General features: G+C 44.9%; 1 protein-coding gene across 10 annotated transcripts in view; it reads left to right on the top strand.

Moving 5' to 3' along the window:
• Positions 1–23,072, top strand: part of MCPH1 (microcephalin 1) — a 248,593-nt gene that overhangs the window by 10,521 nt on the left and 215,000 nt on the right. For all 10 annotated transcript variants that reach the window (XM_051832685.3, XM_089302827.1, XM_051832688.3 and 7 more), the window contains exon 4: positions 18,651–18,738. In XM_051832685.3, coding sequence (XP_051688645.2) covers positions 18,651–18,738 — 88 coding nt within the window. The remainder of the gene's footprint in view (positions 1–18,650; positions 18,739–23,072) is intronic.

The following is a 23,072-nucleotide window of genomic DNA, read 5'->3' as shown; positions in this document are numbered from 1 at the left end:
AGGAGCTTCTTCCAGGTCTCCCACATGGGTGCAGGGGCCCAAGGATTTGGGCCATCTTCTACTGCTTTCCCAGGCGCAGTAGTGGGAGCTGGATAGGAAGTGAGCAGCTAGGACTTGAACTGGCACCACTATGGGATGCCAGCGCTGTAGGTCCGGAGTTTAACTGGCTGCCTTACAGTGAGGGCCTCTACATTTTCTTTATTTTCCTGATGATTCATATCTTGGTTGATTCCATATCTTTGCCAATATGAATAGTGTTGTAATAAATGTGGTAGTGAGTGTCTCCTTGATAGAATGAATTGTCTTTTGGATTGTCTTTTGGATATATACCCAGTAGTGGTATTGCTGAATCATTTGGCAGTTATATTTTTAGTTTTTTAAGGAATCTTCATACTGTTTTCCATAGTGGCTGTACTGATTTGCATTCCTACAGCCTGTGTGTAGGCTTTCTCCACATTCTTGCCAACATTTGTTACTTTGTCTTCTTGATAATAGCCATTGTCACGGGGATGAGTTTTATAGTTTTATCTCTCCTTTCTAAAAAAAATTTATTTATTTGAAAGGCAAAGTTATACAAAAAGAGGTGGGGACAGAGAGAGGGAGAAATCTTCCACCTGCTAGTTCACTCCCCAAATGGCTGCAATGGCTGGTGTTGGGCTAGACCGAAACTAGGAGCCAGGAGCTTCTTTCGGGTTTCCCATGTGGGTCCAGCGGCACAAGCAGTTGGTCCATCTTCTACTGCTTTCCCAGGCACATTAGCAGGGAGCTGAATCGGAAATGGAACAGATGGGATTTGAATCTGCATCCATATGGGATGGAAGCCTCACAGGCTTTTTTCCCCCAAAGATTCAGGTCTGAATGATCCCTTCGCTTTTTTTTTTTTTTTTTTTTTTTTAATTTGAAAGGCAGATTGAAAGAGAGGCAGAGAGAGAGAGAGAGAGAGATCTGCCATCCGCTGGTTCACTCCCCAAATGTCTGCAACAGCTGGAGCTGGGCTAATCCGAAGCCAAGAACCAGGAGCTTCTTTTGGATCTCCCATGTGGGTGCAGGGGCATAAGCAGTTGGTCCATCTATTACTGCTTTCCCATGCCATAGCAGGGAACTGAATTGGAACCTGGCACTCAAACCGAGGCCCATATGGGATGCTGGTACTGTAGGCGATGACCATTAACCCTTAAGCCACAGTGCTGGCTCCTCGGGCAGAGTCTTTACCTACTTTGCCACAACACTGGTCCCAAGTTTCATCTTTTATATTTAGGCTTATGTCCCATTTAGAGTTAATTTTTTATATAGTGAGAGGTTTAGGGTTCCATCTTTGTTCTTTTGCTCATGGCTTTCTAATTTTGGCACCATTTGTTGAAGAGATTGCTTTTTTCCATTATATGATGTTGGTACCTAGTATTAGTGAGCTTTCTGTTACTATAACTAAAATAGCCGAGAGAAGCCACTTAGCAAAGAGGTTTATTTCAGCTCATAGTTTGGAGGCCCACAGCCCAAGATCCTGAAGCCCCACTGGCTTAGGCTTATGGTATGATCACATGGTTTGATCCTGGAGCACCTTCCCAGCACCCTGGATCAATTCCACCACGCCCTGAAAAACCCCACCTTCAGACACCATCATTGGGTCAAAGTCCACCCTAATCCATTAATTGTTTTTTTTTTATATATTATTTATTTGACAGATAGAGTTAGACAGTGAGAGAGGGAGAGAGATAGAGAGAAAGGTCTTCCTTCCATTGCTTCATCCCCCAAATGGCCGCCACGCCCGGAGCTATGCCAATCCGAAGCCAGGAGCCAGGTGCTTCTGCCTGGTCTCCCACATGGGTGCAGGGGCCCAAGCACCTGGGCCATTCTCCACTGCCTTCCCGGCCACAGCAGAGAGCTGGACTGGAAGAGAAGCAACCAGGACTAGAACCAGCGCCCATATAGGATGCCGGCGCCACAGGTGGAGGATTAACCGAGTGTGCCAGGGTGCCGGCCCCCATTAATTGTTAATTTAAGACTTTAAGATTTAAATGTCACCATGAGTTTGGGAAGCCAAATCCTATTCAAACCACAAAACAGCACCTTACTGAAAATTTGTCACCCATAAATGCATGGGTTTATTCATCAGCTCTAAATGTTAGGTGATTGAGTTGTATGTTTATTCTACTACAGCACAATCTTGATTACTTTTGCTTTTTGAATTGGAAAGTGTAGTCTTCCAATTTGTGTTTTTCCTTTTCAAGATAATTTGGCTGCTCTGAATCCCTTGCAAAGGAGGGCAGTCTACTGGGTTTCTGTAATATGTTTTGGATTGATCAGTTCAGTTCCTTTTGCCATTGGTTCACCCTCCAATGGCCACCACGGCCGGCGCACCACACTGATCCGATGGCAGGAACCAGGTGCTTCTCCTGGTCTCCCATGGGGTGCAGGGCCCAAGCACTTGGGCCATCCTCCACTGCACTCCCTGGCCATAGCAGAGAGCTGGCCTGGAAGAGGGGCAACCGGGACAGAATCCGGTGCCCCGACTGGGTCTAGAACCCGGTGTGCAGGCGCCGCAAGGTGGAGGATTAGCCTATTGAGCCACGGCACAGTCCTTGGCTACCTTTTGTTTCAACTACTTTTGACTCTGTCTCTTAACCTCTGATGTTACATTTGTTTTTCCACCCTGTTTTTCTTTGTCATTCTACTTTAAATTTTATTTGAACTCTCCTTCGATTTCTTTTTTTTTATTGTTCTTAGTTTACTTATTTATTTATTTTTTAAAACTTATTTATTTATTTATTTGAAGGAGAGAGTGACAGAGAAAAATACCTTCCATCTGCTTATTTACTCCCAAAATGGCTGGCCCAGGCTGAAGCCAGGATATAGAGCTGCATTCTGATCTCCCGTGTGGGTGGCAGTAACCCAAGCACTTGTGCCACCGTCCTTGCTTTCCTAGGCACATTAGCAGGGAGCCAGATCAGAACTGGAGCAGCTGGGACTCAAACAGGCGGCCATATGGGCTGCTGGCACTGCAAGTATGCACCCACTACACCATGGTGTCAGCCCCATTGTCTTAGTTTTTATGTTTAGTATTCAGGAAATGTATCATTCATATATATACGTTGGCCATGTGTATTTGTGAGTTTCACAACTACCAACTCAACCAACTATATGTGGACAATATTTTTTAAAAAATTACATCTCTACCAAAAATGTACAGACCTTTTTTCCTTGTCATTATTCCCTTAGCAATACAGTGTAACAACTGTTCACATAGGATTTGCATTGTACTAGATATCATGAGTACTCTGAGGTGCTATAAAGTATATGAGAGGGCGTGTGGCCACATGCAGATACTGTGCTATTTTATTTAGAGAACTTAAGCATCCCCAGAGGGTGCTGGACTACAGATGCCAAATACTGTTTGAGTCAGGGTAGGGGCTGTGTTGTGCTGTTGCTCGGCCTTGTGTTTACCTTGGGAGAGGTGAGGGAGGGTTATCCTCAGTTGAAATGACTTGATTTGCATTTTGTTCCTTGTTTCAAAATAGTTGTAAATGGATTTAGGTTGCTTTGTTTTTCTTGTTCTTCCTTTCATACAGTGAGTTCACTCATTTGAGAGCTTCCTCTTGTCAGTTCTGCTAACTTGCATAGTTTGTTTCATGGATGAAGTTGGTGATGGAGGGAATGGGGGAGGGCTCAAGAATCCTTTGTCTTTGTTTCTGTAGGATCCTTAATGTTTTCCTCTTGGTTCCTTTTTGTTCACTGCTGTTTGTCCAAAAGTGTCCCGTCTCCCAGGATGGGTCCTTTTCGGAGCCTGCTGGTCTTCAGGCCCCTTCCCTGGTGCTGGTGCTGGGAGCTGCTTGGGTTCTGTATCTGGAGGTTGATTAGTGCTAGTGCTGGATGCTCTTTGAGATGTGCTTCTTTGGTGCTTCATCTGAGTCCTCCAGGCTGCCTGCTTTTTTTTTGGAACTCTAAGTCAGTTCTCCCCTGCTTTCACAGCCATGTCCATGCAGCTGTATTGGAATGTGGGCTATTTTTCTACTTAGAGGCAATTTGAATCTTTGCTCTCTTCATATGGTTGAGAGTATAGATACTTACGTATCTATACTTAAGTGTCTTACCTTACCTTCTGTGTTTTTTTTAGGAATGTGTGAGGGAAGATTCAAGGAAAGATAGCAATCATTCTTCATCCCCTTTTATCTCAAAGTAGATACTAATCAATCCTTATCTCTGCTGTTACCCTATAGTCCAGACAACTGTCATGCTGCCTGTCTCCCTCTCAGTCCATTTCTTCTGCATTGGCAAAGGAAACCCTTAACACATAAATCTCTGTAATCCTTCTTTCTTTGATACTGTGCCTTGGAAGCACTCTAGTGCAGGGCCAAATCCGGCCTGCTACCCTGGTTTGTTGATGTTTCAGTGGCCTATGAGGTAAGAATGGTTTTTATATTTTCACCAAAAGGTTACAAAAAAAGACTATATGATGACATTTTTTCATTGGCGAAATTTGAGTTTTGGTAAATAAAGATGTTTTGGAGCCCAGTGATACTCATCTGATTCTGCATGGTTGGTGCCTGCTGCTGTACTGCAGTTGCAGAGCTGAATAGCTGGGTTGGAGACCCCTGGCCACAGAGCCTCAGAAAATCACTGTTGGGCCTTTCACAGACTTTGTAACCCTGGGTCTAGAATGTCTCCTGGGCAACCTCAGCTACAGCTCCCTGTCTTCATACCTGCCAGCTATGCCAGTCTTCTTCCAGGCCCCAGGCAGGCCAGCATCTTCTCTGCCTCTGGTTCTTGGTACATGCTACCTACAGCACTGCCCCTTTTTCCTGAAATTTTTTCTTTAACGCCAAGTTGTGTTTAACTCCTACATGTATTTTTTATTTCAAAGTCACCTCAGGAGAGCTTTCTCTGGCCTCTAGTCCACTGTAAAAGCTTTGTTAATTCTGTATTTCAACTCCTTATTTCTGTTTTTTACTATAAAAACTTACTGTGGCTCATTTGGCACAGAGGTTCAGCCACTGTTGGGATGCTGCATTCCCTATTAGAGTGCTGGAGTCTGAGTCCCAGCTCTGCCCTTGGATCTAGTAGGTGATGGCTTAAGTACTTGGGTCCCAGCCACCCGCAAGAGAAACTTGATCAGGGTTTTCGGGCTTGTGATTTAAAAAAAACCTGGCCCAGCCACGGCTATTTGTAAGCATGTGGGAAGTGAACCAGTGGATGGGAGATCTGTGTTTCTGACTTTCTGTCTCTCTGGCTTCGAAATGATTAAAAACAGCAAAATATTATTTTTTATTTGACTGTTTTATATCTCTAGTTATACGCTTTGGTCCTTCCCTTGTAATGTAGACTCTGTAAGTGCAGCTACGTGTCTGTCTTGTCTGTCATTGTTTCCGTTAAATATGCAGTAAACGTTTGTTGTAACAAATAATGAACAGAAGGAAAGTTACTTAGGTGACCTAGGGATATCAAGAGAATTTCACGGGGGTAGTGGCTTGAGCTGCATTTAAAAGTTTGTATAGCAATGTGGAGAAAGAGGATATAGAAAAACAGACCTTCACGACAAGCGTGAAGTCAGTGGAGATGCGTGGGCCGGCTGGCTGTCGGGCGTTTCTGCACTGACAGCGACGCTGGACTTCTCACTGGTGGTTGTTCCCTCTCAGAGTCTTGGTCCCCTTCCTTCCTGGTCTGTTGCTGTGCTTCCTCCCTCTCCTTCCTTTCCTTCCCCAGCTTCTGTTCCACACGTCCCCAGTCCGTTTCTCAGGAAGTTCACAGAAACTACAAAATGCTTGTAGCTTCATCCAAAAGCAGATTGTTAAGATCTCCTTAAAATGTGCTTTAACTCCCTGACATTTTTACTACAGATTCTTTCCTTTCTTGTGTATTATCATTTATTTTAAATCAGTCTCATTTTTAAAAAAAGATATATTTATCTGAAAGGCAGAGTTACAGAGGAAAAGAGAGAGAGAAAGAGAGATAGCGAGGTCTTCCACCTGCTGGTTCATTCCCCAAATGGCCACAACAGCCAGGACTGGGCCAGGTTGAAGCCAAGAGCCTGGAGCTTCTTCCAGGTTTCCCATGTGGGTACAGGGGCGCAAGCACTTGGGCCATCCTCTGCTGCCTTCCCATGCAAATTGGTAGGGAGCTAGATTAAAAATGGAGCAGTTGGGGCTGGTGCTATGGTGTAGTGTGTAAAGCCGCCGCTTGCAGTGCCGGCATCCCATATGGGCGCCAGTTTGAGTCCTGGCTGCTCCTCTTCCAATCCAGCTCTCTGCTCTGACCTGGGAAAGCAGTAGAAGATGGCCCAAGTCCTTGGGCCCCTGCACCTATGTGGGAGACCCAGAAGAACCTCCTGGCTCCTGGCTTCGGATTGGCTCAGCTCTGGCCATTGCAGCCAACTGGGGAGTGAACCAGCGGATGGAAGACTTCTCTCTCTCTGCCTCTTCTTCTCCCTTCTGTGTAACTCTGACTTTCAAATAAATAAATAAATCTTTATTAAAAAATTAAAAAAAATAAAAAAAGAAATAGAGCAACTAGGACTTGAAGTGGCACCCATATGGGATGGTGGGGCTGCAGATGGCAGCTTATCCTGCTATACCACAATGCCAGCCCCCCTAAATCAAGTCTCAGTTTTATTATTATTAGTAATTACTTATTTTTAGATATCCTTTTGGTATCTTGAGAATGTAAACTTCCTTTTGAATTCAGTATACTTTTGTTTAAATATGTATGTAGTTTCATGGTGGCAAATTCTTACCTAATTTACCTCTTGTCTGCTTCCTTTCCCTGAATTGGAGAAGTCTTACCATGGATAATTGGGAGTAAGTATTTAGTTTGAGACTTTTGTAGATGTCCAATAGGTTATGTAACTGATGCACCGATGAGTGTGAAATTCTTCTTTTCTCTCTTCTCTGTTTTCCATTAAGAAATAGTATGATATAAAGCCTTTGAATAGATTACATTTGTGAAGATGAATGTGATCATTCCATCAGTTTAATGTCCAAAAGTAGGCATTACTGGTTGAAAGCTTTATGTATTTAGATTTATGATACATGCAATCAAATTACTTTCTGCAAAGAGTATCCTAATTCCCATTCTTTCTGGCAGGTTGCCTGCTTCCTAGTACCTTAACTCATACTGTGAGTTTCCAGTCTTTAATCTTAGCTAATTTGTGGGTGAACCATAACGTTGTTTTTATTTGCATTTTCTTAGTTTTTAATGAGCTTCAACTTTCTTCAACAGAACTTAAGAGCCGAATTGGTCTTTATTTTATGTATCATGTTTGTTCACTGCCTGTCTGGGGCCATTGCTTGTGATGCCACTGAAAATGTGGATTTTAAATATGGATAGTCACTAGATGTCACTAGACTCCCATTTTGCTGGGTTTGTTATGGAAGTATTCTTGTTAGGCACAGACTGTATAACAGCAACTGATAAAGTTTTGACATTCCTTTGCACAGTGGAAATATTTATATTGAAGAAATAGGAAATAAAGATCTGCTTGCCTCCCACCTCAGTTCTCTTGAACAAAGTTGATCATAAAAGTTTTGTTTTTTTCCTTTGAGAGAGATCTTCCATCTACTGTTTCATTCACTCCAAGTGCCCACAACAGCCAGGCCTAGACCAAGCAAAAGCCAGGAGCCTGGAACTCAATCCAGGTCTCCCAGGTGAACTATTGCCTGCCATCTCTCATAGTCTGTACAAGCAGGAAGCTGGAGTCAGGAGCTAGAATTGAGTGTTGAACCCAGGCATTCTGATACAGGTTGTTCTGCTTCCTGCTGACACATCCTGGGAGGTAGATGATGACTCGAGGGCCTGGACCTCAGGCACCCACGTGGCAGACCCCCAACCCTGGCTATTGCAGGCATTTGGGGAAAAAGATAGGATGGAGGATTAATATCGATCTCTCTCTGTCTCTCATTCTGCCTTTCAAATAGATGAAATTTCTTTTAAAAAGGCAAAGCAACACACCAGTTAGTACATCAGCCCAAAACCAGAAGATAAATCTGTTCAAACAGCATAGTTTTACTGAATCACGTTCTAAGATGAGAATAATCTGTTTCGTGACCATTCTCAACTCATGATTCTTTGAGGCATGAGTAAGGCAGGAGCTCTTCATCATGTGAATCAGCTCTCACAGGGTTCTGTGTGTGTAGGCCGCAGGATCTCACTGGTGTTCGTTTGCGAAAATGAGCCAAGATACTTGTCTTCCTGACTTGTTTCCCCTGGAAAATGTGGTTATTTTCCCTAAAATCTATGGTAATGAGTTTAGCATTATTTTTAAATAGATTAACAATTGAATATTTAAAGATTGCTTGGTTTTAATTTCTGCCACCATCAATAACTACGACTCCTAGACAAGGTTTTGAGATCCTCACTTTTTTTAAGAGCCTGAAGAGGTTTCCTGTTCGTGAAGTTTGAGAAGTATTGCTTTCAAGTTTGCTTTGTTGATTTGTTGCCATGTTTCCCTGATGGCCACTGTACCCAGGTCTATGCCTGCAACTCTGGGTCTCCAGTTTCCCTCAGCTTCCACCTGAGGGAGTCCCTCCACAAAGCCTGCCCTGCTCCCACAGCATGTCTATGCCACACCCTCACCCTGGGCTTGAACAGATGATGGCTGAGGCAATGTTGGACAACATTAAGAAATAGAGAAAGTAACTGAAGGGATCTAGATTTTAAATAGTGGCTGAGGTCCAGAGGTGTCCACTTGGCAGAGCTGCTCTTTCCAGCTCAGCACGTGATGTGTGAGTAGGTAAATAACGTTTGCAACACCGCTTTGCTGCCATAGCTTTCTCCCTCAGGCTGTGCAGCATTTGACAGTGCTTAGAAGACAGAAAAGGCAGGGGCCCTCAGGCCCATTCCACAGTGTATTGGCATCCCAGCGCTGGCCATAGTCACTTGATAATGTTTATGAGAGAGCACAGCAGACTTGTGGAATCTGATAAATTATTCAAAAAGGGTCACCATACCCTGACATTTGCTCCTAATACATTCAGGATGGAGTTGGTCAGCCTTTTAGTGGCAAGTTCAGAGGTCCAGTGGCAGGGCTATAATTGTTGGTAGAGGAGCTCCAGGGAATCGGTGTAGCCAAGGTGGAGGGAATGGGGCCCTTGGGAAGGGGCTTGAGGGAATTGAGATGTTTTCAGGAACCTTCAGTGCTTTAGATGGTTTTTAAAAGGAATGCTTCTTAGAACTTGGTCATCTGGAAATTTATTGCCTTAAAACTGTGCCAATCTGGTTCTTCTCTAGAAAATTTTTATGCCGTCATGGTGTGTGCATCCTCTAGTTTGAAGATCAACAAAGCTGAACATAGTAATGGGGTCCCTCCCAGGAAAGCAGGGTAGGGACATAGTTGCATTACAGAGGCTGATAGAAAGTAAAAGGGCTGTTTAGTGTCTAGTACATGCACTGTGGAAAAGAGAGCTGGTTAGCATCAGAATGATTCGCTGGCCAAAGGTGAATCGTGTCTCTGGGTGTCCAGGCCTTTCCTTTTGTTATTTGCTGCTATTTATTATTTGCCCTTACCTCGCATACAGTTATTTTGCTTCTCCCTCCTAAAGGCCTGCTTCAGATCGCTTGTCTCTTCTGACAGCTTTCTGAGGAATAGCTCGTGTATTGCAAAGACAGGCTCTGGGGCCTGCAGCATGCGCTCAAACCCGGGCTGGCCGCCTCCTGCAGCAGCTGAGCCTGATTGTTGTTCCAGTGCCTGGACCACAGCAGTTGCTACCGCTTACACCCCAGTTGGATTGCATCTTGGTTATCTGTGCTTGGGGAGTGCCATTATCCCGGCTTCCGAGTCCCCACCTGTGTTGTCCGGGTGCCCCAGAGAGGGACGTGTCTGGAACAGATGCTTCATTGAGTCTTACTTCTCCTCCATGCCCAACAGTCTCATCCTCCTGGGAGAATAGCAGGTGCCTGCTGAACGACAGTGACTGGGCTTGGGGAACTGGGGGTGACACTGGGGGTTGGGTGAGGAGCAGGGTTGTCCTGAGGAAGGGATGGAGACTGTGATCTCTGCAATCCCAGCAGTTGTGCGGTGGGAGGTGCTGCAGTGCACTGGCTCTCTGGGAGCAGGCAGCCCGCAGAGAAGGGGGCCCCCAAGATCCCACTACCTCTGAAGTAGCAGCCTTTGGAGAAGGCAGGTTAAAATGTTGGCTCTGTTTTTAGGGACATTTTTTCACGCACTTCTCTTTTTGACCACTGGGTGGGGGGACAATATCAACATTAACATTTCAGCAGAAAAGTGGAAGTCTAACTGGGAACATTTTTGGTCCATTCAGTAGATTCTGATTGTGTGCCTGGCAAGTACCTGTTTTGATGCAGCAGCTTTAGGACTTAGAGCAGCTAGAGCAGATTAGATCACCCTCATTTAGTGCCTCTCCCTTGTGAAAAGTAGCAGACTGAGCTCACATGAGTCTGCATCTGTTCATTCTCTGTTCTGATAAGGAAGTTTCCCGAAAGGACAGAAAGTCTCTTCTACAGCAGACACAAATTTGACTCTATTGAGTCCAGTCTTTCCCAGGCTGCTAAAGGACCGAAGTGGTTTTGTGGACTTTGGTCCTCTGAGCTGCCCGTTCCTCGGCTGCTAAGTTAGAGAAGCTGGAAGGGCGACCCCACGAGGATCAGCTGCACCTTCTCTGGGCAGGGTGACCTTTGGCTTCATGGTGACACCAGTCTAGTGCTGCACAGATGCTAATGCCAGGGTCCAGCCTCTGCAGGTGCATCCCAGACACCCCTTGAGCTATTTTGTTACCTGTGAAGAGATAAGTTAGGGGTCATTGTGCCTGAGTAAGGAGAGTCTGGCAAAAACTGTTCAGGGTTAAAATTGGTAAATATGGGCCCCCTTTAAAAAGGCGCTCCTATTAAGGCACTCTCCCATTTCTGGCCTTCCTGCCACTTTCCAGTCTGTTTTAGCTCAGGGTGCTGCTCACTCATTACCTTGGGCTTTCTGCAGTCTTAGGCGACTGATGTTTTTAACCAGCTCTATAATAAAGATACAGTTTAACTAAAATGTACCCATTTTAGAAGTTGGCTGTGTCTCTTGCGGCGCCGGCACACCGGGTTCTAGTCCCGGTCGGGGCGCCGGATTCTGTCCCGGTTGCCCCTCTTCCAGGCCAGCTCTCTGCTATGGCCAGGGAGTGCAGTGGAGGATGGCCCAGGTGCTTGGGCCCTGCACCCCATGGGAGACCAGGAAAAGCACCTGGCTCCTGGCTCCTGCCATCGGATCAGCGCGGTGCGCCGGCTGCAGCGGCGGCCATTGGAGGGTGAACCAACGGCAAAGGAAGACCTTTCTCTCTGTCTCTCTCTCACTGTCCACTCTGCCTGTCAAAAAAAAAAAAAAAAAAAAAAAAAAAGAAGTTGGCTGTGTCTGTCTGCAGCCAGGCTCCCTGCCCCTACTCTGCCCCAGGGCCCATGCTGCTCCAGTTTCTGTCACCAGAGCTTAGTTTCATAGAGTTGGAATCACTCAGCACTGTTTTGTAGCTGGCTTCTTTTCACTTTGGGTGGCATTTTTGAGATTCTGCCATGTTGTGTTTCCGTCATCTCACTGCTTTTCATAGCTGAGGAGTAATCTGTTGTATGCATATACCACAGTGTGTCTGTCTACTCACAAGTGATGGACATTTGGGCAATTTCCAGCTTTTGATTATTATGAGTAAAGTTGCCATGGACGTCATGTTTGTGACTTTGTGTGTTTTCCTTTCTCTAGTGCTGTTACTCAGACTTTTCCATGGTGTTGTGTTGTTTATGTTCCCACCAGTGGTGCCTGTGCTCCAGAAGCTCCACATCTTCACTTGGAACCTGTTTTTTGAGTTTTAGCCGTTTGAGCACATAGTTAGTAGTGTTTGTTTGTAACTGTTTAAAGACCTAATTCGCACACCACACAGTATGCCTATTTTTACTTCAGGTGTACAGTTCAGTGTTTTAAAAAATATTCATGAGTTGTGCTCCCACAATTTTTAAACATTTTCATCAAAATGTTTAAAATGAAACCTCATGTCCTTTAGCCCAGTCCTCCCTGTGTCCCCAACCCAAGGTAACCACTAATCTACTTTATGCCTATGGGCTTGCTGTGCTGTGTGCTTCATGTTAAAGTCTTGAATACTCAGTCTTTGTACCTGATTTCTTTTTGTTAGCAAGATCGCATTCATGTGGTGGCATATACCAGAACTTCATTCCTGTTTTTTTAAAAAAGAATTATCTATTTACTTGAAAGGGGGAGTTACAGAGAGGCACAGGCAGAGAGAGAGATATTCCATCCCCTGCTTGACTGCCCAAATGGCCACAATGGTGAGAGCTACGCCGATCTGAAGCCAGGAGCCAGGATCTTCTTCCAGGTCTCCCATGCCGGTGCAGGAACCCAAGGACTTGGGCCATCTTCTGCTTTCCCAGGCTATAGCAGAGAGCTGGATCAGAAATGGAGCAGCCAGGTCTCAAACCGGTGTCTGCTGGCACTGCGGACAGCAGCTTTACCAGCTACACCACAGCACCAGCCCCTCATTTCTTTTTATGCTCAAGAAATGTTCCATTGTCACAAGAGAAAAGGACCAAAGGTTGCGAGCCACACAGTGGAAGATAATGAGTACCTAAACCCAGAGGTCGTTCCTTCCCATACATGTGGGGTTTCTGTGGTTGTTGACAACTCTGTGTTTCTAGACACTGTGGCCCGTGCCCTTCTGGTGGGGAAGGGGAACTTGGTTTTAACCAACCCCCCTCAGGTACCCCATTTCCCATATACATGTCTCTGCTGTCTGCTGTGTGCACAAGCACACTCATGCAGTCTTTTTCTACTTTTTGTTCCAGTGTACATGATACACTTTGGGCAAATCCTTAGTTGTGTTTTCTGAATAAATAAAGTACGCTTCATGTAAGGCTTCCTGTTTTCCTTGATGTTGGCCATAAGTAGAGCTTCTCAGGTTCCAGCCATTTAAACTGACCAGTGCCTCTCCTGTGATGGTGAGCAGGGCCAGCAGGTACTGCCCCAGGAGTGTCCCTGCCACTTCCCAGCTGTGAGCAGCTCAGCTCAGCTCCTGTGGCTTTCCTGTCCCTAGAGCTGTAGATGCAGCTGGAGGGGGATCTATCTGGTCCCTGCCCCCACCTCCCATGAAAAGGCTGGTTTCCTTTTTATTTGTTTGCTTTTCATTTCCCCAGACAGTGTTTATCTACTCTTTATTTTTGTTGGTTTATATCTTTTTATTTTCCTTTACTGTCCTTTTATTGGGGTTTTGAGGGTTAAGAGGAAGCATGTGCTCCTTGATTGAACTCTGCATTTTTGTTTCCTTGATATTTCTCATTAAGGATCCCCACACACATACCCCTCACCCTGTTCCCAGTCCCCGCTGCCTCTGCTGCAGTCTTTATCAACCTCAGTCACTGCAGTAGCCCAGCTAGTCTCCTGGAACCAGTCCTGCAGGCGACCTGTCTGTGCCCTCCCTTGAACATTTCCTGACATCCTGGAGTCCACACAGTGAGGTTCAAGCTGATAAACTTGGTCATATGACCCATCAGGACAGCCTGAATCCTTATTGTTGCCGGTCTCATGCTCATTCATTCTCTGAGCTGCACAAGCCATGCACGTTTGCCCAGGACCGTTATCTGCTTTCCACCTGTGTGTCTGCAGATGGTTGGTTTCTGCCCTCCACTGCACAGCCTCATCAGCAGAATTGAGCCTGAGGGCTGGCTCTGGATTGGCGTCCTAACATCTGTTACGCTCTGCTTTGCTCCTGTCCACCTGGTTTGTGCTTCTGGTGACAGTTCAGGCACTGTTTTCATTTCTCTTCCTCCCTCCCTCCCTCCCTCCCTCTCTCTCTCTCTCTCTCTCTCTCTTTCTTTCTTTCTTTCACTGACAGTAATAAGGGATAGCATTTATTGAAAGCTTTTTGAGAGCAAGGTACTTTTTTTTTTTTTTTTTTTTTGACAGAGTGGATAGTGAGAGAGAGACAGAGAGAAAGGTCTTCCTTTTGCCGCTGGTTCACCCTCTAGTGGCCGCCATGGCTGGTGTGCTGCGGCCGGCGCACCGCACTGATCCAAAGCCAGGAGCCAGGTGCTTCTCCTGGTCTCCCATGGGGTGCAGGGCCCAAGCACTTGGACCATCCTCCACTGCACTCCCGGGCGACAGCAGAGAGCTGGCCTGGAAGAGGGGCAACCGGGAAAGAATCCGGCACCCCGACCAGGACTAGAACCCGGTGTGCCAGCGCCGCTAGGTAGAGGATTAGCCTATTGAGCTGTGGCGCCAGCGCAAGGTACTATTTTAAGCACTTATATTTACTAAAACTTAGTTTTTGGGGCCAGCACTGTGGTGTAGTGGGTAAAGCCACTGACTGCAGGGCCGGCATCCCATATGGGTGCCAGTTCAAGTCCCAGCTGCTCCTCTTCTGATCTAACTTTCTGCTATGGCCTCAGAAAGCAGTTGAAGATGGCTCAAGTGCTTGGGCCACTGTGACCATGTGGGAGACCTGGAAGGAGCTCCTGGATTCGAACCGACCCAGCTCTAGCAGTTGTGGCCATCTGGGGAATGAACCAGCAAATGGAAGACTCTCCTCTCTCCCTCTCCCTCTCTTTCTCTCTGCCTCTCTGTAACTGTGCCTTTCAAATAAATAAATAAATCTTACAAAAAAAAAAAACACACACACACAAAACTTAGTTATTCCTAACAACTATCCTTGGAGGCATATACTGTTAATTATAAAAGGGAAAACTGAGTCACAGGGAATTTAAATAACTTACCCAAGGTTACACACCCTGGAAGAGGCAGAGTTGCAGTTTGAGTATGGCAGCCTGGACACAGAGCTGCGCTCTTATCTTCCTCACAAATCTATATCAGCTGGGATCTCAGAGTCAAACCTGGCTTATCCTAAGTTGAATTCCTATTTATTTATTTACTTTCCTCAGAAACCTTTAATTTAAGGAATACAAACTGCATGCTTTTCATAAATATAACTTTAGGAATATCATGATTCTTCCCACCATACCCACCCTCCCACCACACAATCCAGCCCTCCTCCTCCTCCTCTCTCCTAATCCCATTCTTATTTTTACTAAGATCTATTTTCAATTAACTTTATACATGCTATTAACTCTATACTAAGTAAAGAGTTCAACAAACTGTTTGAAAGACAACTGTTTCTCAGTAGTTGAGACAGGCTGTTCAAAGTTACTGCATCTCAAAAGTGTCAATTTCACTTCTATAGATTACCTTTTAGGTGCTCTATTAGTTACCACAAATCAGGGAGAACATATGGTATTTGTCATTTTGGGACTGGCTTATTTCACTAAATATGATGTTTTCCAGTTTCATGGATTTTGTTGCAAATGACAGGATTTCATTTTTAAGTGCAGTGTAGTATTCCATGGTGTATAAATCCCATAATTTCTTTATCCAGTTTTCTGACAGGCGTTTGGGTTGATTCCATGTCTTAGCTATTGTGAAGTGAGCTACAATAAACATGGGGTACAGATAACTCTTTCATATGCTGATTTCATTTCCCTTGGGAAAATTCCCAAGAGTAGGAAGGCTGGGTCATATGATAGGTCTATCTTTCAGATTTCTGAAGTATCTCCATACTGTCTTCCCCAGTAGCTATACCAGTTTACATTCCACCAACAGTGGATTAGGGTACCTTTTTCCCCTCATCATCGTCAGCATCTGTTGTTTGTTGATTTCTATATGAGAGCCATTCTAATTGGGGTAAGATGAAACCTCATTCTGGTTTTGATTTGCATTTTCCTGATGGCTGATGATCCTGAGTATTTTTTCATATGTCTGTTGGCCATTTGGATTTCCTCTTTTGAAAAATGCCTGTTTATGGCTGGCGCCGTGGCTCAATAGGCTAATTCTCCACCTGTGGAGCCGGCACACCAGGTTCTAGTCCAGGTCAGGGTGCTGGATTCTGTCCCGGTTGTCCCTCTTCCAGTCCAGCTTTCTGCTGTGGCCCAGGAGTGCAGTGGAGGATGGCCCAGGTTCTTGGGCCCTGTACCCCATGGGAGACCAGGAGAAGCACCTGGCTCCTGGCTTTGGATCAGCGCAGTGCACTGGCCGCAGTGTGCTGCTGGAGCGGCCATTGAGGGGTGAACCAACGGAAAAGGAAGACCTTTCTCTCTGTTCTCTCTGTCTCTCTCTCTCACCGTCCACTCTGCCTGTCCAAAAAAAAAAAAAAAAAATGCTTGTTTAGTCCTTTGCCCATTTTAAAATCTTTTCTTTATGTTTCCTGTGGAGAGCTTGACTACAGTGTGTTGTGGTGAAGATCTTTTCTGTTCATGTCTATTAGCAGTTCTCTGTGCTTCCTGAACTTGGAGGTCCCTTTCTTTCTCCAAATTAGGGAAGTTTTCTATAATTATTGAACTAAAAAGGCCTTCTAATCCATTCTCTCGTTCCACTCCTTCAGGAACTGCTAACACTAGTTTGTTGGGTCGTTTGATAGTATCCCGTAAATCTCTGACACTGATTTTAGTTTTCTTATTTCTTCTTTTTTATTTTTATTTTTTTGTCTGTAACATTTCCAGAGATTTGTCTTCTAACTTGGATATTCTTTTTTCTGCCTGAGTCTGTTCTTCAGACTTTCCATCATATTTTTTATTTGTTCTATTGAATTCTTCACTTCTGATATTTTTTGTTATGATTTCTCTTTAAAATCTCAATTTTGTAGGCGGAATTTTCATTCATGTCATGTACGGACTTCTTTGGTTCATGAATTTGCTTCTGATTACTTCTAAGTAGTCCTACAATCACTTTTTTAAATTCTGATTCTGGCATTTTGTCAATCTCTTCATCTTCATGTTCTGATATTGAAGTGTTGTCTTCTTTTGAGGGCATCATGTTGTCTTCCTTCTTCTTGTTTCCTGAATTGCTGCATTTATTAATAGGCATTTGTGGTTATACTTGTTGGTTTTTGTCTTTTCCTCTGTGATGCCTTTTATCTTCTAACTGTGCTTCTGTGGCTTAGTAGAGTATCCACTATTTCAGTGAATACCCAGAGGGTGTGGTCTGGGAGCTTTGTTTAGTGCTCCAGTGTGAGGGCAGTGTTTAAGATGACACCCAAGTTGGGTGTAGTAAATCTCTCTTTTTTTAATCAGAGGAGAGATCAGTTCTGCTATGTTGGTATAATCTTACACTCACCTCCTCTTCAAGGAGACGGATGCCTGGATGCAAGCTCTAGTGAGTACAATTTTCATCCATGCTACTACAATACTACAAGAACTACACAAAGGATCTGTGCAGTCTTTAGTGTGAATATGGATCTTGCCACAGTGACCCTCACAGGGAATCTGGGAGCCCTGAGCATGTGGAGCTGCCCACAGTCACTGTCCAAAGTACTAGCCACACAACGTGCCCTCCCATGCAGCCACAGTGTTTTCCCAGTCCCAGCATACAAGGCTCTCACAGTCTCGAGCTCCCAGCCAGACTCAGGTGTATCCTCTCGGCTGGTTGTTTGGTGCACTGATACAAGGTACGTCCAAAATGGTGTCCATGCTGAGTGTTTGGGGAGAGGGAAATGTGTCCCCTTTTCTTCCCTCTAGGTTGGCAGGTACACTTTCTCCCACAGGGCTCCAAGCCAGACTCCTACCAGGCTCTTCCCACTGCTTTATCACCAGTGGTGTGGGCTGCTGCAGTCTGGCTTCACTTCACTTCAAAGCTGGTGCTGAGGTTCTCTGCTGAGTTGTGGGCATCCACACCCTCCACGTTGATATACAGTGTCCCTCTAATTTGTGTGGTGTTTCCTCTGCCATTTTCTCCCTAACTCTTCCCTGAGACTACGTTCTCTCCACTTTATTTTAACTATCTTCCCCTAGACTACAACAGCAAGCTCCCTCCCTATTCTGTTATCTTGACTTGAATCCCCACACTGTTTTCTTTTTAACATTTTTTTAAGTTTCTTAAATGTCTGACTTAGAAGAATACAGTTGCATTCTCGTACCTGATTCTGCATTCAATTTATTGGGAAAACACATGACATTTAGTGAAAATTAATGAGAAGTGAAAACAGAAAATGATCTGTAGTTGTGACATTGGATACCCTCAGAGGTATCCGGGATACCAGGTGTTTCATGACCATACTGTGGAAATGTTCTTTTTTATTTCACTGTAGTTGTTGATTTTTTTCAGATATATATTTGTACATTAAATATTGACCAGTGATCATCTTACGAAAGCTAGCTCAGCTGTGATTCAGGTTATGTTATAAAAAACTTAAATCTGTGGGTGAGGTTATTCTGTGAACACGAGAGTGATCGAAGGCTTATGAGCTGGGTTGGCCAGAGATGAGACGTATGTTTTAATATTAGTATTTCCATTATACATGAATGAGAAGAGAAATTACAGGACAGAGGTCATTCAGAAAATTACTGAAATTGGTTGGATTCCAGTGACTACATGTAACAGTACCTGCTTGTACCTTATATCATGTACTCATAATTTGGAAGCCTGTTACAAGCCTGAACTTGTTTTGTAGAATTGTACTTCCCTTACCTGCCTCTTGCTTCTACTCTTAAATACCTTAAAAAATACGAATAGAAAAGATTTTGGGAAATTTAAATTTTATTGGCTTCTTTGATCCTAAGATACTTATTTTCAAAGAAATTTCTACAAAAATAACCTAAGTATGGATTTCTTAAATGACTAACCTATGTACATGTGAATTAGTTCTATGTGAATATAATAAGAACCAATGTTCATCTTAACTGCACAGATGCAGGACAGCTGGAGCACACATTGATGAGTCATTATTCCCTGCAGCCAATACCAGTGAGCACTTACCAAGTCTGATTAAGAAAAAGGTAAGTGTGTGATTTCAATCTGGACTGTGGTGGTTATGACTTTATTCAATCTTATTCTTTTATTCCTGAGAGAAAAAACTTCTAGAAATATATTTAGAAGTTGTGTTGAGTTTGCTATTGATGGTATTCTTTTGCACACAGCCTTTTTTGATGAATTACAGACATTATTTTATCCTATGAGTCCTTTGATATAATTTGTAAGAAATGGAAGCAGCTGGGGCTGCCACTGTGGTGTAGCGGATAAAGCCGCCACCTGCAATGCCGACATTCCATATGGACAATGGTTTGAGTACCGGCTGCTCCACTTCCAATCCAGCTCTCTGCTATTGCCTGGGAAAGCAATAGAAGATGGTCCAGGTCCTTGGGCCCCTGCACCCGCGTGGGAGACCTGGAAGAAGCTCCTCACTCCTGGCTTTGGATCGGCGCAGCTCAGGCTGTTGCAGCCAATTGGAGAGTGAACTAGCAGATAGAAGACCTCCCCCCCTCCCCTTTCTCTTCTTCTCTCTGTGTGTAACCCTGATTTTCAAATAAATAAATAAATCTTAAAAAGAGAGAAAAAAAGACATGGAAACAGCTGTGGTTGCCCACAGGCCAACTTCAAGTTGCCAAGGGTCTGGCTGTTGTACCAGAGCTTTGGTAGTAATCTGGAATCCAGCTTGCTGTGTGCAGTAAGCTGTCTTCCTGCTGCTTCGCTGGATCACCTGAGAGGTGCAGAGTGATCTGCCCAAGTGCAAAGAATCTGGTTCTTTTTGTTTGTTTTATTTATTATTTTTTTAAGATTTATTTATTTGAAAGTCAGAGTTACAGAGAGAGGAGAGACAGAGAGAAATCTTCCATCTGCTATTTACTCTCCAAATGACCACATGACTGGGGTTGGGCCAGCCCAAAACCAGGAGCCTGGAGCTTCTTCCGGATCTCTCATGTGGGTGCAGGGCCCAAGCACTTTGGGTGATCTGCCACTTTCCTAGGTACACTAGTAAGGAACTGGATTGGAAATGGGGCAGCCGGGTCTCGAACCAGCACCCATATGGGATACTGGTGCTGTAGGTGGCAGCTTAACTTGCTGCGCCACAGCGCCAGCCCTGAGAATCTGGTTTACAAATAAAGTGAAGTAACTGCTTTCATCTGAGGTCTCATTCACATTTCCAACTTTTTGTGAATTCTGTATTTGAGGTTAAGCTGGTCTACTACCACACTTCGAAACCATTTTATCTTCACATGATAATAATCCACTAGATATGATGAATTCCTCCTAAATGAATTAGGTGAACAAGAACTGCGCATTTCCCATAAATTAAAGGGGAAGCAGTTGTGAGCTTCTCTTCATTGTCTGAATACAGTGAGTGTTCCTACTCCATCAGATTTTTTTTTTTGAAATTCAAACATCGAATAGACATTTAATGATATTTCAGAATCATTGGTAACTGGAGGGTATTATAAGTTTTGTGTCTGTGTTCTGAAAAGCCCTAATCTTAGACACATTCTGAAATATTTACCAAAGAAATAGCCTGATCCCTGAATTCTGCTTCAAAACAACACAGGAAGTGTTGTGACTGCTCAGGCATACTGTGTACAGGGGGCTTCTGGGCACTCTTCTGGCACTGTTACCTGTGTTTGAAATTCCTCCTAGTCCAAAGCAGAGAAAGGGACTGGGCAAAGCCTGACTTCTGTTTCCCCTTTCCAGTCCCCCACCTACTTCATCCCCAAGGCCTACCCCACGACTTGAGGGATCCTTTAAGTCTGCTCCCCAGCTCCCCACAAAACAATGCCAGATGAGGTCCGGGCCATGGAAGATGTTTATGGGGGGTGGGTCTCACCTGCAGCGTCCTGCTCCTCAGTGGCTCAGCGACTTGCTGCCCTTGAGCATGTGGCGAAGGATGCGGCCTGCTTGCTCAGGCACTGGACACAGACATGCTTGTGTGTGCGTGCGTTTGATGTTGCTCAGCTGGTGCGCATTCCCAGGTGCCTTGCCCTGGGCCTGCTGTGGGGCGAGGAGTCCCCAGAATCCTGGTAGTCCAACCAGAACCCAGAGTGGAACCCCGTGCTACCTGGAGTGCTGTCAACCTCCTGGCGGGGCCTATGAGAAACCTGACCAACCTTGGCCAGCACAGTGATGGACATCCACCAAATTTCATCTCTGACTAGTGCCCTGGCAGACTTTGCTCAGTCTCCACCCAGGCCTTGTCATCTGACCACAGGGAGAAAAGAGTTCAGCAGAGCTGTGGCAGGATGAAACGAAGTGTTACAGAAACACATGAGCAATCCACATTGTTTTTAAAGCAGTCAGTAAACAGAGATAACAATCTGTCTTGATTCTGTTTTCCCTCAAAATAAGCCATTTCCATTTAATGGGTCTCTTTCCAGGTGGAATGTCTGATACCTGTGTGTTTTTTTGGGGACTTGCTTTTTCTTCCCCACTCAACAGTAGACTTTTATTCATGTCCTGTTGGGGGGTGTAAGTACCTACTCATTTTTTCTATGTTGTGTTGTATAGCATGATGTGCCTTCCTGTACTCCTACGTTAACAGTTATTGCTGAGTACGTTCGTGACCTGTTCAACTAGTTGGATATCTGGAAATGAAAGTACCAGGTCAGAACACGCACATTCTGGTCATGAGTGGTGTGTAAGAGTGCCTGTTTCATGACGCTCTGACCAGTGCTAGATCTTACCAGTCCTTTTACTTTTTCCTGATCCGAAGCATAAATAATGCCAGTTGTATACTTCCACTTTAGTCTTTATTTACTCGTGTCTAAAAACGTTCGCTTTCCTCTCCTTTCCCAAATGCAGCTTCAAGTTAAGCATGACTTGAGATGTTGTTAATTTGAGTTCTTGGAGGAGATTCTTTGGCTGTCTCCCCCTCACTCTTTTTTTTTTTTTTTTTTTTTTTTTGACAGGCAGAGTGGACAGTGAGAGAGAGAGAGAAGGGTCTTTCTTTTTCCATTGGTTCACCCCCCAATGGCCGCTCCGGCTCGTGCGCTGCAGCTGGCGCACTGTGCTGATCCAAAGCCAGGAGCCAGGTGCTTCCTCCTGGTCTCCCATGCGGGTGCAGGGCCCAAGTACTTAGGCCATCCTCCACTGCACTCCTGGGCCACAGCAGAAAGCTGGACTGGAAAAGGGGCAACCGGGACAGAATCTGGTGCCCCGACTGGGACTAGAACCCAGGGTGCTAGCACCGCAGGTGGAGGATTAGCCTAGTGAGCCGCGGCGCCGGCTCCCCCTCATTCTTTCTAAAGGCAGCCAGCCTCATAGCTTGCTTGCTGCTCCCCAGTCAAACCATGCTTGTTTCTGTTTTAGAGCCATTGCATTGTTTGTCTCCTCTGAATGATTCGTGCTCCCCCAGAAGCCATCCCCATAGACTCATTTTCTAACTTCCCTGTGGCTTCGTGCAAATGTGCTTTGTCATTGAGACCTATGTGGACACCCTTGTATTTGCAATAGCAGCTCCTACCCCACCCCCAACTTGGGCCAGTTGTCCTGTCTCTCTTTTTCATTTTTATCTGTAGTACTTACTACCTCTCTTTAAAAATAATGTTTGTTTATCTTCACATACTTGAAAGGTAGAGATGCGCGCACGCGCACGCACACACACAGATCTTCCACCTTCTGGTTCACTTCCCAAATGTCTGCCACATCCAGAGCTGGGTTAGGCCTGAGCAGGAGCCCAGGACATTTCTCTTCCTAATGCAGTGCAAGAACAGTGGTGGTCAGAAGGCTTCATTTGCTAAGGAACCGGTGCTTCCAAATCTTCAGGATACCTTGGACCCGTATTGTCCTCTGCTAGCTGCATGGCCTCTTCACAGAGCCCACTGAGAAATCACTGATCTCACTGATACTGAATGGTGCTGACGCACCGTGCAAGATGTCTCCACACTCTAGCCCCATGATTACAAAGCAGCACTGTGAACTTGGTATATTTCATGTTGTACAGTTGAAATTAACCTCCCAGCACACCTGTGGCATATCATACATATTTATTATGATTGTTTCCCGATGTTCCTTACTAGAGTATATACCCCATTATGGCAGGGATGTTTCTGGGTTTCAAGACCAGTGCTTGTTAGTGAGTGAGTGACTGACTGATAGTGCAAGATCCTGAGTCAGGAAGACGAGGCACAGGCATCAGCCTTGCATTGCTAAAATAAAATCTTTCTTTAAGACTAGAACAAAAAAGTAAAACCAGGAACCCATATGAGCAGCTATGGAGTGTAGCTTCAACCTGGAAACTCAGAGAGAGAGCTTGGGCATAAGAGGGATAAAATTGGTACAGTTTCTGTGTGTGTGGAGTGAGGGCTGGGCTAGATTAGAAAGACTCTTCTGTGGCTATCACACTGGA

Source organism: Oryctolagus cuniculus, chromosome 8 (assembly GCF_051225735.1).
Source record: "Oryctolagus cuniculus isolate XC-2025 breed Fujian yellow rabbit chromosome 8, ASM5122573v1, whole genome shotgun sequence".
NCBI lineage: Eukaryota > Metazoa > Chordata > Mammalia > Lagomorpha > Leporidae > Oryctolagus > Oryctolagus cuniculus.
Note: the sequence above shows the minus strand (reverse complement) of the source record. Positions and strands in the feature narration are given on the sequence as shown.